This window comes from Nerophis ophidion, linkage group LG02, assembly GCF_033978795.1.
Source record: "Nerophis ophidion isolate RoL-2023_Sa linkage group LG02, RoL_Noph_v1.0, whole genome shotgun sequence".
NCBI classification, from domain to species: Eukaryota; Metazoa; Chordata; class Actinopteri; order Syngnathiformes; family Syngnathidae; genus Nerophis; species Nerophis ophidion.
The window spans coordinates 49,806,196-49,822,054 of record NC_084612.1 but is presented as its reverse complement, the minus strand read 5'-3'; the positions used below and the strand labels follow the sequence as shown (position 1 = coordinate 49,822,054).

Sequence of the window (15,859 nt, the reverse complement as noted above, 5' to 3'; positions counted from 1 at the left end):
TTGACACTTCAAAGCTACACACACACACACACACGCACACACACACACACACACACACACACACACACACACACACACACACACACACACACGTACATATATGCATACATATATATATATATATATATATATATATATATACATATATGAATATATACACATGTATATTCATTCATGTGTGTGTGACAATCAGTGGTACTTTAACTCAACTTTAATATACACATACATACATATATATATATATATATATATATATATATATATATACATATCTACATACAGAAATATATACATACATTTATACATATATACATACACATATATCGATATATACATGTACATACACATATATACATATACATACATACACACATACATATATATGTATATATATATATATATATATATATATATATATATATATATACATATATATATATACGCACACATTTTGTGTGGATTGGACTAGTTCTTGCGGAAGAAAAGGCAATAGAATCCGTGAGAAGAGACTACATGTTTTAGCCAAATGGCAGCATCTAAGATTAGACAGGCATCTGTTTTCTTTTCAATCACTTACACACAAACATCCCCTTAATGGCTGGGATTCGCTCTCCTTACTTAGCCCCCACACACACACACACACACACACACACACACACACACACACACACACACACACACACACACACACACACACACACACAGACACACACACACACACACACACACACAGGAGGTAGGGATAAAAAAACTGATGGTTTGGCTTCTCCAAGTTGGGAATCCTTCATTTTTGACCTCCTCCAGGAACTGCAGTCCTGTATAATGACACTCGCATGTAATAAAGCAACTTTTGGTTGAGTCTCTTTTGTTCTAGCCGCACTGCCGTGTCACCCTTCGGTCCAGGCGAGGATGACAAGACCAGAAATACACATCACTACTTTGCTAAATTCATTCATCGCGGGGCATGTTTGGAACCAATTAACAGCGATAAACGAGGGACGACTGTAGTTTGCAGCATACCATGGAAAATCAGACAATGCATGCTAATTGGCGAGCAAAAATGGTGACTGCAACCGTGAGCTCCAGCAGGGCTGGTGCATGGTTCTAAAAATCATAAAAAGCAATTTATTCTGTCATCCTCTGCCATGCATCATCTCACCTGCATGACTCATATTGTTATTAGAACCAGCATGCTTCCCTGCCAAACAGTGTGCCTCGTGGCCATTCCGGCTGCTCCACCTAGTCTCAAATTACAACCTGGAAATACAACCTGTGGAACAACACTCTTTTTACACAACGAGTCGTCAACTAAACAACAGTCATGTCTGAGCAAACCTCTCCGGGATATCATTTCCACAGGAAGACAAATGACTGGCCAGAATACCAACGCACCATTCGTATGGACACTGAGAGTGCTCAGAAGATCCTCTATGTGGAGGGCACCACTTTGAAGGCCAACCTGGGCAGGTAAGATGTTTGTATCACTCGCTGGATGACAGACAATATGAAGCAAACCGAACAAGTCTGGAGCCAAAGTAATAAAGAAGTTTCTCAAGTGAAAAAAATATAACTAAATGGCGAAACTGTATATACAGTATATATATATATATATAATATATATATACATATGCATATATATATATATATACACATACATACATATATATATATATATATATTTATATATATATATATATATATATATGTGCATATATATATATATATATACACACATACATACATATATATATATATGTATATATATATATATATATATATATATATGTATATATATATATATATATATATATATATATATATATAATTGCATCGTGCATTATTTTTCTCCCAGTTCGGTGGGGGGGGTGGGGGTGGCGGGGGGTGTCCTTTTTTTTTCTTTTTTTTCTTCTTTGTCATGAAAAAAGGACGTTTTTGTCATGAAAAAGGGAGTTTTTTTAAGGTTGGTGCACTATTTGTAAGTGTATATCGTGTTTTTTATGTTGATTTAATAAAAAAAAAAAAAAATAAATAAATAAATATATATATTTTTTTAAATAAAAAATTCTTATGCGGCCCGGTACCAATCGGGCCGCGGCCCGGTGGTTGGGGACCACTGGTTTAAAACATTGGTTCTCAACCTTTTTTCAGTGATGTGCCCCCTGTGAACATTTTTTAAATTCAAGTACCCCCTATTTAGAGAAAAGCATTTTTGGTTGGAAAAAAAGAGATAAAGAAGTAAAATACAGCACTATGTCATCAGTTTCTGATTTATTAAATTGTGTAACAGTGCAAAATATTGCTCATTTGTAGTGGTCTGTCTTGAACTATTTGGAAAAAAACATATAAAAATAACAAAAAAATTGTTGAAAATAAACAAGTGATTCAATTATAAATAAAGATTTTTACACATAGAAGTAATCATCAACTTAAAGTGCCCTCTTTGGGGATTGTAATAGAGCTCCATCTGGATTCATCAACTTAATTCTAAACATTTCTTCACAAAAAAAGAAATCTTTAACATCAGTATTTATGGAACATGTCCACAAAAAATCTAGCTGTCAACACTGAATATTCTTTATGCAGTTTATGAACTTACATTCATATTTTGTTGAAGTCTTATTCAATAAATATATTTATAAAGGATTTTTGAATTGTTGCTATTTTTAGAATATTTTTAAAAAATCTCACGTACCCCTTGCCACACCTTCAAGTACCCCCAGGTACCCCCATTTGAGAACCACTGGTTTAGAAAATTTTAAATATCAAAATGGTCCCCAAATGCTTTAATTTGAAAAACATCTAATTTGGCCACCCCTGCAAAAAGAAAAACAAAAGAATAATATTAATAACAATAATAACTAGATGAGGTGTGAATGCACCAATGCTGAAGTTGAACTGAAATGCTGACAGAATGTAGTATAAATGTAAGAATAGTTTGAATGTTGGAATTGTTTGAATGTTGAAGAGTTAAAATTTCCAGGAAAACCGAAATTTGGTCTGGAACCTGGGAAAGTGTTAGTTTGAATGTCCAGGATGAGTGGAATGTGTTGATGTTGGAATGGTTTGAATAGGTTGAAAAATGTGGGAATTGTGCAACTTGGAAAATTGTCCCATTCATTTCAATGGGAACTTCTTGGAAATTTGGGAATTTTTGGAAATGGGGGATTTTGCTTGAAAATAATTAGGAGCTTGAATGTCCTGAACCAGCTAAATTGATTGGTATAGGAATTGTTTGAATCGGCCAGGAAACGTTGAAGTAGTAAATATTATAGGGGTATTTCGTGGGAACCAGGAATTTTTCAAGATTTAAAACCAACTTGGTTTTTTTTGTCCTGACTAAGAGGAATGTTTTGACAGTGGAATGGATGAAATGGGTTGAAAAATGTGAAAACGAGTCATCGCACTGAAGAAGGTTGGAAATAAGGTTAGAAAAAAACAGGAACTTCTGGAAATTTGTTGAACGTGGAAAAATGGTTGTTCGAATTTCCAGGAAGAATTGAATGTGTTGAAGGTGGAATGGTTTGAACTGGTTAAAAATGTGGGAATTGTGAAAGTTTCAAAAATTGATGATTGATTTTGAACGGGGAAAAAGTCCCTAAAAACTGGAAAATCTAAGAAATATGGGAATTTTTTTAAACTAATTTTTAAAGTAGAGCATACGTGAATTTTTTGAAGTTGAATCTTTCACCGAATCTAAGGGGCAAGACAAAAAGGTAGTCAGCAGGGAGACGAGCAGTTGATAGAGGCAACAAATTTCCGAGTCCAAGCAGGGGTCGAGGGTCGGGGGAGGCAAGCAGAAATCCGGGTGGAGGTCGTGAGGTAAGGCACGATCACAGGCAACAAGAAAGACACTGTGGAAGACACAAGGGACATCAAACACAAGAACAAGGAAGAGCACAAAGAAGGTGAGCAAGGAACGAGGGAAGGGTGCTAGACGTTACTTACTGTGAAAGATAGGCCACGTTCTTGCAAAGGTCTCTTGGGTCCGCTGGCTTTTATGCCGCTCCCTCTCGTCAGGTTCAGCTGTGCTGATTTTCAATTGTCTGCAGCTTTGTCTCTGCGTGGGCATGCTGCGCCCAGCGCAGCAGGGGCGTGTCTGGGCACGCAGCCAGAGGAGCAACTGGGAAACTCAGCTGCTGGAGAAAAGTGGGTTCGAGTCCGCACCGTGACAGTTTGTTGACAAGAAGATATGACCGCCATGGAAGCACATTTAATCTCTTTATTAACCAGAGGTATCACAATCTGTTGAAAAGAATATTAAACAGTAAATGATCCAAACAATACCCCGTTTGTTGACAAACATTTATTAAAGACAAATTTTGTGAGTAACTCAATTACTTTTTTTGGTAACGACAAAACCCAAAAGAAGTGAAGTTGTCACGTTATGTAAATGGTAAATAAAAACTGAATACAATGATTTGCAAATTATTTTCAACTTATATTCAATTGAATAGACAAAATATATTTAATGTTCCAACTGGTAAACTTTGTTATTTTTTGGTAATATTAGCTCATTTGGAATTTGATGCCTGCAAAATGTTTCAAAAAAGCTGGCACAAGTGGCAAACATGACTGAGAAAGTTGAAAAATGCTCATCAAACACTTATTTGGAACATCCCACAGGTGAACAGGCTAATTGGGAACAGGTGGGTGCCATGATTGGGTATAAAAGCAGCTTCCATGAAATGCTCAGTCATTCACAAACAAGGACGGGGCGGGAATCACCACTTTGTTAACAAATGTGTGAGCAAATTGTCGAACAGTTCAAGAAAAACATTTCTCAATCAGCTATTGCAAGGAATTTAGGGATTTTACCATCTACGCTCCGTAATATCATCAACAGGTTCAGAGAATCTGGAGAAATCACTGCACGATCCCTCAGGCGGTACTGCATGAAAAAGCGACATCAGTGTGTAAAGGATATCACCACATGGGCTCAGGAACACTTCAGAAAACCACTGTCAGTAACTACAGTTGTTCACTACATCTTTAGGTGCAAGTTAAAACTCTTACAATGCAAAGCCAAAATCATTTATCAACAACACCCAGAATTGCCGCCGGCTTCGCTGGGCCCAAAATCATCTAAGATGAACTGATGCAAAGTGGAAAATGGTTCTGTGGTCTGACGAGTTCACAGTTGAAATTATTTTTGGAAACTGTGGACGTCGTGTCCTCGGGAACAAAGAGGAAGAGAACCATCCAATATTTCTAGGCACCAAGTTGAAAAGCCAGCATCTGTGATGGTATGGGGGTTTATTAATGCCCAAGGCATGGGTAACTTACACATCTGTGAAAGCACAATTAATGCTAATAGGTACATGCAAGTTTTGGATCGACATATGTTTGATTGATTGATTGATATGTTGCCATCCAAGCAACGTCTTTTTCATGGACGCCCCTGCATATTTCAGCAAGACAATGCCAAGCCACGCGTTACAACAGCGTGGCTTCGTAGTAAAAGAGTGCGGGTACTCGACTGGTCCAGACCTGTCTCCCATTGAAAATGGGTGGTGCAATATGAAGCCTAAAATAGCAGAAGGGAGACTGTTGAACAACTTAAGCTGTACATCAAGCAAGAACGGGAAAGAATTCCACTTAAAAAATGTGTATCCTCAGTTCCCAATCCTTTACTGAGTGTTGTTAAAAGGAAAGGCCATGTGGCACAGTGGCAAAAAATACCTCTGTGACAACTTTTTTGCAATGCATTGCTGCCATTAAATTCTAAGTTAATTATTATTTGCACAAAAAAAAAAAAACAAGTTTAATTTTGGGACATTAAATATCATGTCTTTGCAGTATATACAATTGAATATAAGTTAAAAATGATTTGCAAATCATTGTATTCTCTTTTTATTTACCATTTACACAATGGTGTAATGGATTACTTTTCAGAAGTGTGGTTGTATCAGAGTCATACCATGAATGAGTGACTGAAAAGACAAAGGGAATGGTGGGTCAGGGACAGGCGGGGAGACAGGTGGGGTTGGAGGTGGAGGGCTGTCACATAACACGTTGTCGCGTCCACCAGACCAACCAATCACAGAGCAGGGCTTTAATCTTCACCAGTAGCCTCTTTAGTTACTTGTTGAGCTCAGGTCTGCCGCAGAGCAGACGCGGCAGCCGCAGCCACCATGACTGACCCCCGGACTCTCAGAATCGATTACGGTAAAACGGCAAGAGTGGTCTGTGTGCTGGGATCCTCTCTTCACCTGGCCCTCCACAGGTAGACCACCAATTATCTACCCTCATATCTCAGTTGGTGCATGACGACGTTGTGAGTAGTCTGTGTAAGAAAAGTAGGAAAAGAGCCATGACAAAGACAATAATGCTCACTTTAAATTCTATTGAACAATATGTTAATTATTGCACTTGACAAAGTTAATAATGGTTACTTATTAACAATTCTGGGCTTCACGGTTGCAGAGAGGTTAGTGCGTCTGCCTCACAATACGAAGTGCCTGCAGTCCTGGGTTCAAATCCAGGCTCGGGATCTTTCTGTGTGGAGTTTGCATGTTCTCCCCGTGATGTGTGGGTTCCCTCCGGGTACTCCGGCTTCCTCCCACCTCCAAAGACATGCAACTGGGGATAGGTTGATTGGCAACACTAAATGGTCCCTAGTGTGTGAATGTGAGTGTGAATGTTGTCTGTCTATTTGTGTTGGCCCTGCGATGAGGTGGCGTCTTGTCCAGGGTGTACCCCGCCTTCCGCCTGATTGTAGCTGAGATAGGCACCAGCGCCCCCCGCGACCCCAAAAGGGAATAAGCGGTAGAAATGGATGGATGGATGGGTATTAACGATTGTATTTGTTGATCATAGCACCTGTTTGTACTTTAACGGACTAAAACTTGACAAAGCAAACGTTAGCTCCTCCTAACGTTCCCACAGAGTCAATATTGTGTCGATGTTTTGATGGTGTTGTCGAGAGTGGACAAGCGGGCGATTGTTGCCGCACAAACACACGCTTTGTTGTGCGTCGTGTCAAATATCCGCCAACGCGGCACATCCGAGCCGGCTGGATTAGCAACCGTGCAGGTTCACTCCCGTGCACTACCTGTCTGCCCATGCATTTCCACTCCTGTGCGCTACCTGTCTGCCCGTGCAGGCCTGCATGTCCATGCTGGGTGGTGCATTGCGAGCATGTCACGGGCGTGTAGCGGCAACCTTGGCTTGAAAGTGTGTAATTACTGCTTAAGGGCCTAACGAGTGGGTAGATACGCGGCGTGGGGACTTTTGTGCAAAGGAAAGGAGGCCTTGAAGGCACCACGTCAAGTTGGATCAGGTTCTGTGACTGTGGATAAACATCACTTTTTACTGGGCTGTAATTCGAACTTTTCAGCCTGCACCAATAGGAGAGCTGGAAGAAAACACTGCCCTACAAAGGTGATAGAGAAGTACAGGTGTGGGGGCCACAATGTAAAACTCCACTCACACTCTTTTTGTTTCTCACATTTACATCACCCTCACCACCTTTAAGCTGAAAAGACATGTTGACTCTAAATCTAATGTCTGAATACTACATCACAATCTTAAACCTGAATCTAAATGTTAAATTAAAATGTCTAAATGTTAAATCCAAATCTTCAGTTCAGATCTTAAATCTACCTCTACATCTTAAATCAAGATGTGAGCGCTGAAGGTTACATTAAAATGTAAATGTTAAATTTACATCTAAATGTTAAATCTGAATCTTGAATATAAATCCAAATCTTCAATCTAAATCTTTAATCCACCTCGACATCGTAACTCTAAATGTGAGTGCTAAATGTTACATTAAAATGTAATTGGTAAATCAACATGTAAATGTTACATCAGAATCTTAAATATGAATATACATTTTCAATCTACTTCTAAATTTTAAATCTAAATGTGAATGTTAAATGTTACATTAAAATGTAGATGTTGAATCTACATCTAAATGTTAAATCTCAATCTTAAATATGAATCCAAATCTTCAACCTACATGGTAAATCTAAATGTGAGTTCTAAATGTTTCATTAAGATTTAAATGTTAAAAATACATCTAAATGTTAAATCTGAATATTGAATATAAATCCAAATCTTCAATCTAAATCTTTAATCTACCTCTACATCTTTACTCTAAATGTGAGTGCTAAATGTTACATTAAAATTTAAATGTTAAATCAACATCTAAAATTTACATCAGAATTTTAAATTTAAATCCAAACGTGAATGCTAAATGTTACATTAAAATGTAGATGTGAAATCCACATCTGAATGTTAAATCTGAATCTTAAATATGAATCCAAATCTTCAACCGACATCGTAAATCTAAATGTGAGTGCTAAATGTTACATAAATGGTAAATGTTAAAATTACATTACATGTTAAATCTGAATCTTGAACATAAATCCAATTCTTCAACCGACATCGTACACCTAAATGTGAGTGCTAAATGTTACATAAATGGTAAATGTTAAAATTACATTACATGTTAAATCTGAATCTTGAATATAAATCCAATTCTTCAAACTGAATCTTTAATCCACCTCTACATCGTAACCCTAAATGTGAGTGCTAAGTGTTACATTAAAATTTAAATGTTAAATAAACATCTAAATGTTACATCAGAATCTTAAATATAAATCTGAATCATCAATCTAAATGTAAATGCTTAATGCAATCCATCAATAAATTTTTTACCGCTTGGCCTTTTCAAAGTTGCGGGGGGTGCTGCAGCCTATCTCAGCTGCATACGGGTGGTAGGCGGGGTTAAATCAAAACTTAAATGTTAAATCTAAATGTTAACACCAAATCTTACATCTAAACCTATAGATTTTATTTATACCTAAATGTTAATCCAAATCTTCAAATTAAATATAGATGTAAAACATAAATGTAAACCTTATACCTACCTCTAAATCTTGAATCTAAATGTGTGCGCTAAATGGATTGCCAAATGTAAAGATGAATATTCACAGTATGCCAATTTTCCACAATGCCATTGTGTTGCATCAAGACGTCGCTGAAAATCCGGGGCCGTATTTATCAAGCTTCTTAGAATTACTCCTAAGAAGTCCGCTAAGAGTTGACTTATGAGTAAAGAAATTCTTCGCTGAAAGCTGCACTTAAAAGTTAGTTACCAAGTGTCTTACTGACACTTTCAGCGAAGTGTAGGACTGAATCTTAAGTGTCACACTCAGAGCTCAATTACGACATTACTATGTGCCGTAAACAAAATTTTACGTGAAGTCATTTCTGTGTCCATAGAAATGACCAATCACGAAAGGAATCCCTTGTCTAAGAATAAAGAAATACCTTAAAAAAAAGTGGACAATGGGAGTTACAAAATAATACAAAACAAACAAACAATATTGGCAATGAATCAAAAATAAACGTTTCCCTTTCTTTCCAATTCATTATTTAGTTTGCTTCTGCTGAATTATCCGGGGTGTAGTTGGAAAGTCAATGAAACTCATGACTAGGTGAGGAGCAGTAAGGGCCATTATTATTTTCCATAACAATTCTGCTTACTGATGATTGTGATGGCCCCAAATCATCAGCGTTACACTGTTGCATTTTCCCAGTGGCGAAATATCGAAGCATTGTGATTACATTTAGTTCTGCTGTGAAAGCTCTGCTATGTGATGTTGCTTATGAGATGACGCCCCTTATTAAATCTGTGACAAAAATAATACCCACTCTGTCTAAACGATACTGTTTAATCAGCTGCTCGTCATCAAACAAAGCCAGGACATCCTTCCGCTCCCTGAATGTTCGCGCACGTCTCTCTCGCCTCAGCACCATCCCCCGCTGGCAACTCCTAACCACTTAGGACACCTCTGAAGGTCTCTTAAAGGGGAACATTATGACAATTTCAGAAGGGTTAAAACCAATAAAAATCAGTTCCCAGTGGCTTATTTTATTTTTCGAAGTTTTTTTCAAAATTTTACCCATCATGGAATATCCCGAAAAAAGGCTTTAAAGTGCCTGATTTTCGCTATCTGTAAATCCACCCGTCCATTTCCCTGTGACGTCATTCAGTGATGCCAGTACAAACAACATGGCGGATAACACAGCAAGATGTAGCGACATTAGCTCGGATTCAGACTCGGATTTCAGCGGTTTAAGCGATTCAACAGATTACGCATGTATTAAAAAGGGATGGTTGGAGTATGGAGACAGATAGCGAAAACGAAATTGAAGAAGAAACTGAAGCTATTGAGCTATTGAAGCTATTCGGCGATTGCCTTCTAACCAACGATTGAGTGTCGCAGGGTATCCATACATCTCTGTGCCATGTCTGTCGTAGCAGACCAAACGAGGGACTTTCGCATCTTTTGACAATGGAGCAACTTAAATCCGTTGATTGGTAAGTGTTTGTTTAGCATTAAATCTGGGTGGAGGGAAAGACTGGATGCAAATATAGCTACAAATGTACATACAGCTAGCCTAAATAGCATGTTAGCATCGATTAGCTGGCAGTCATGCCGTGACCAAATATGTCTGATTTGCTCATAAGTCAATAACATCAACAAAACTCACCTTTGTGATTTTGTTGACTTTATCGTTGGAAATGCATTTGCTTTGAGGGTCGCAGTATATCCATACATCTCTGTGCCATGTCTGTCGTAGCATCGCTGGTAAAATGTGCAGACCAAACGATTAGCATGCACACTCCACGTAAATCAACTTGAATCCGTCCTTGATCGTGTTGTTACACCCTCCGACAACACACCGACGAGGCATCATGTCTCCAAGGTACGGAAAACAGTCAAAAAAACGGAAAATAACAGAGCTGATTTGACTTGGTTTTTGTAATGTGTTTGAGAAAATGGCGGATTGACTACCTATGTGACGTCACGTTGTGACGTGATCGCTCCAAGAGCGAATAATAGAAAGGCGTTTAATTCGCCAATTTTCACCCATTTAGAGTTCCGAAATCGGTTAAAAATATATTGACGCTTACATAGGTCTGGTGATAATGTTCCCCTTTAAATATCGTGGAGAGTAGGAGTGGTGGTTAGACTTAAGAAAATTGATTAATAGCTTTTATTCTTAAGTTTGAGAGTAGGACTAAGTTTCGCAAATTCTCAGGATTTAAGTGTAAAATGGCACTCTAAGACGCTTGATAAATATGGCCCCAGATCTTAAGTCTGACGTGGACATGCTCATTATCATGAAGAATCGGAAAGGACAAAAAAAAAAGATTGAATTCATTTTGGAATAAAGATGTAGCATAACAAAATGCAAAAAAATACTTTCCGGTTGCCGTGTATACATGTAAATATTATGTATATATATGTTTGAGAAGCTCCCATGACTTCTGTGTACTTATGGTTTAAATAGATGTGCCTTTGGACAAAAACTCTTGTCGAGCTCGTTTGGTTAGTTTTTTATTTTCATCTCTGTGGTTTTGATGTAACCTTTGTACTTTTTGGCAATGCAGGAGACAATGAAATGCAACAGGAAGTCATAAACGTTAATTATTTTAACATGGTCTCTTCATGCCTTGTCTTCCAGGGAAAGGAAATATGTGTGTTTTGCAGAATACCATTTTTAATCCGAACAAAAAAAGTTCCTATGTGGGGAGAAAATTACTGGAAATTCAGTGAATTGGAGGAAAGGGAAAACATGTTTTGTGTTTGATATGTAGGAAGAGTTGTGTGTGTTTGAAAGGTGGGAATCTCGTTTGGGCACTGTAGAACTATAAAAATGTCCATCCATCCATCCATCCCTTTTCTACCGCTTATTACATTTGGGGTCATGGGGGGCGCTGGTGCCTATCTCAGCTACAATCAGGCGGAAGGCGGGTACACCCTGGACAAGTCGCCACCTTATCGCAGGGCCAACACAGATAGACAGATAACATTCACACTCATTTGAATGTGAATTTCCAGGAAATGTGGGAATTTTGGGAAAATTGAGAAGTATTTGGAAATATTGATACTTAATATTGATAATGTCCATTCATTGATAATATTGATTATCCTAGTTTATATCAATCAATCAATCAATGTTTACTTATATAGCCCTAAATCACTAGTGTCTCAAAGGGCTGCACAAACCACTACGACATCCTCGGTAGGCCCACATAAGGGCAAGGAAAACTCACACCCAGTGGGACATCGGTGACAATAATGACCCAGTGGGACGTCGGTGACAATGATGACTATGAGAACCTTGGAGAGGAGGAAAGCAATGGATGTCGAGAGGGTCTATACTGTGAAAGTTCAATCCATAATGGATCCAACACAGTCGCGAGAGTCCAGTCCAAAGCGGATCCAACACAGCAGCGAGAGTCCCGTTCACAGCGGAGCCAGCAGGAAACCATCCCAAGCGGAGGCGGATCAGCAGCGCAGAGATGTCCCCAGCCGATACACAGGCGAGCAGTACAGGGCCACCGGATCGGACCGGACTCCCTCCACAAAGGAGAGTGGGACATAGAAGAAAAGGAAAAGAAACGGCAGATCAACTGGTCTAAAAAGGGAGTCTATTTAAAGGCTAGAGTATACAAATGAGTTTTAAGGTGAGACTTAAATGTTTAGAATGGGTTGGTGTTGGAATTGTTATGATCGCTTGTAAAATTTTGACGTGGTAACAGTTTGAATTGAGGAATTCAGTACTCCTGAAAATTTCGAGAAGACTGGTGATTTTGGGAAAGAGAAAACATGTTTTGTGTATGATATGTCGGAAACGTAGTCTATGTTTGAAAGGTGGGAATCGGGTAAAAAAAAAGGTGCAACATTTTAGGCACTGGAGAACTATAACAATTTCTATTCCTTTGAATGGGAATTTCCTGGAAATTTGGGAATTTTGGGAAAAATATTGACACTAGCACAATTGTCCTAGATTATACGAATGCGTTGGTGTTGGGATTTTTATATTTGGTTGAAAAATGTTGACGTAGTAACAATCCTAGGAAATTTGAGAATTTCGGGTAAACTGAGAATTTTTTGCAAATACAATTGTCCTAGATCAGTGGTTCTCAAATGGGGGTACGCGTACCCCTGGGGGTACTTGACGGTATGCCAAGGGATACGTGAGATTTTTAAAAAATATTCTAAAAGTAGCAACAATTCAAAAATCTGTTAAAAATATATTTATTGAATAATACTTCAACAAAATATGAATGTACGTTCCTAAACTGTGAAAAGAAATGCAACAATCCAATATTCAGTGTTGACAGCTAGACTTTTTATGGACATTTTCCATAAATATTAATGTTAAAGATTTCTCTTTTTGTGAAGAAATGTTTAGAATTAAGTTGATGAATCCAGATGGATCTCTATTACAATCCCCAAAGAGGGCACTTTAAGTTGATGATTACTATGTGTAGAAATCTTTATTTATAATTGAATCACTTGTTTATTTTTCAACACGTTTTTAGTTATTTTTATATCTTTTTTTCCAAATAGTTCAAGAAAGACTACTACAAATGAGAAACATTTTGTTATGAATAAATAAATAAATAAATAAATTTAATAAATCACAAACTGATGACAGAGTGCTGTATTTTACTTCTTTATCTCTTTTTTTACAACCAAAAATGCTTTGCTCCGATTAGGGGGTACTTGAATTAAAAAAATGTTCACAGGGGGTACATCACTGAAAAAAGGTTGAGAACCACTGTCCTAGATGATATGAATGGGTTGGTGTTGGAATTGCTATAATCGGTTGTAAAATGTTGACATAGTAACAGTTTGAATTGAGGAATTCGGAACTCCTGAAAATTTCGAGAAGACCGGTGATTTGGGGAAAGGAAAAAAACATGTTTTGTGTACATACTATGTACATACTATGTCGGAAAAGTAATGTGTGTTTCAAAGGTTGGAATCGGGTAAAAAAAACAATGCAACATTTTTGGCACTGGAGCACTATAACAATTTCCATTTATTTGAATGGGAATTTCCTGGAAATTTGGGAATTTCAGGAAAACTGAGAATTTTTTTCCAAATATTGTCCTAGATGATATGAATGGGTTGGTGTTGGAATTTTTATAATCGGTTGGAAAATGTTGCCATAGTAACAATTTCAATTGAGGATTTCGGAACGCCTGAAAATATCGAAAACACCGGGTGAATGGAAAACATGTTTTGTGTTTGATATGTCGGAAAAGTAGTGTGTGTTTGAAAGGTGGGAATCGGGTAAAAAAAAACAAAATTCGATGCAAAATTTGGGGCACTGGAGAACAAGAACAATTCCCATTCATTTGAATGGGGATTTCCTGGAAATTTGGTAATTTCTGTCAAACCGCAAATTTTTTGCAAATATTGATTCTAGCACAGTTGTCCTAAATTGGTGTTGGAATTGTTATAATGCGTTGTAAAATGTTGACATAGTTACAGTTTGAATTGAGAATTTTAGAACTCCTGAAAATTTTGAGAAGACCAGTGATTTGGGGAAAGGGAAAACATGTTTTGTGTTTGATGTGTCGGAAAAGTAATGTGTGTTTGAAAGGTGGGAATCGGGTAAAAAAAAACAATGCAAAATGTTAGGCACTGGAGAACTATAACAAATTCCTTTATGTTAATGGGAATTTACAGGAAATTTGGGAATTTCGGGAAAACCAAGATCTTTTTGCAAATATTGATATTAGCACAATTGTCCTGGACGATATGAATGGGTTGGTGTTGGAATTGTTATAATGGGTTGTAAAATGTTGGCATAGTAACAGTTTGAAATGAGAATTTCGTAACTCCTGAAAATTTACGGGTACAGACCTGGTAAATGGAAAACATGTTTTGTGTTTGATATGTCGGAAAAGTAGTGTGTGTTTGAAAGGTGGAAATTGGGTAAAAAAAAAAAAAAAAAGATGCAAAATTTTAGGCCTCGGAAAACTAGAGCAATTTTCATTCATTTGAATGAGAAATTCCTGGAAATTTGGGAATTACGGGAAAAATATTGATACTAGCACAATTGTCTTCGATGATATGAATGGGTTGGTTTGAGGATGTTTATATACGGTTGAAAAATGTTGACGTATAAACAGTTTGAATTGAGAAGGGGTATTTCGGAAATTCATGAAAATTTCAGGAAAAAGGCAAATTTGTTTGAAAAAAAAAACAATGCTACGACCAATTTTTTGTGGTTCCCTTTATTTAAAAAGTATCGAAAAGTATTACAACACATTTTAGTACCAGTACCAAAACGTTGGTATCGGGACAAGCCCATTAAAGACCTAATGTTTGTGACAATACTATGGTCAGTGTGACACTATATGCGCTAAAAAATGTGGTCTTCTTCTGGCGAAATACTACCGTTTTGGTCCACCGGGGCCCGCCAAAATCACCCAAAACAAAGTACCTAAGTGGAACTTTCATGGTACAAATGTGTTTATTTTTGTGGTGAGGCACTTTAACCATTAGGAACCTTCTGCTGAAACATGTTAAAGCTGTTCAAAAGAGGTAAGAGTTGCACCTAAAATTTTAAAGTTCAAGCTAAAATTAGTGGAGATATGCGGCTCAAACTATCATGAATATTTTGTACCACGAGTTCAACGTCCCATACCTGGCCTCATCTCGCAGGTGTGCACCTCCCAAATCCAAGTTCTTCTCGGTGAAATGCACGCCCACCATCAAGTACAGCGTGGTGCCGCCTCCCCAGGACACCCCGCCCGGCTCCCCCCTGGTCCTGGAGGACAAGTCCACGCTGCTCATCTCCATGACGGCCGCCAGCCAGCACCAAGACGACAGCAAGGTAGAGAGAGTTCACTCATTGCAGCTTTTCAAAGTAAAAGTCTGCTTGACGTAAGTGACTTAACATCGATTGCATTGTGTGACAAGCTGTCGGTCAGTTACTACGGGCAAGATGAAGACATTTTGGGGACCTCCGTCTTGCAGTTGACTGCACTTGGTATGTGAGAACACAACAAATACACATGTGAGGGAACAAACACATG

The 15,859-nt window shown here is 37.9% G+C and overlaps 1 protein-coding gene across 3 annotated transcripts in view; it reads left to right on the top strand.

Annotated features, from left to right (window-relative positions):
• Positions 1 to 1,234: 1,234 nt before the first annotated feature.
• Positions 1,235 to 15,859, top strand: part of padi2 (peptidyl arginine deiminase, type II) — a 69,640-nt gene continuing 55,015 nt past the window's right edge. For 2 of the 3 annotated variants that reach the window (XM_061885793.1, XM_061885784.1), the window contains exons 1-3: positions 1,235 to 1,467; positions 15,486 to 15,657; positions 15,744 to 15,813. In XM_061885793.1, coding sequence (XP_061741777.1) covers positions 1,322 to 1,467; positions 15,486 to 15,657; positions 15,744 to 15,813 — 388 coding nt within the window. In that variant the 5' untranslated portion in view covers positions 1,235 to 1,321. Of the gene's footprint in view, positions 1,468 to 6,090; positions 6,224 to 15,485; positions 15,658 to 15,743; positions 15,814 to 15,859 lie in introns of those variants that run through there. The other variant, XM_061885801.1, reaches the window with a different exon arrangement.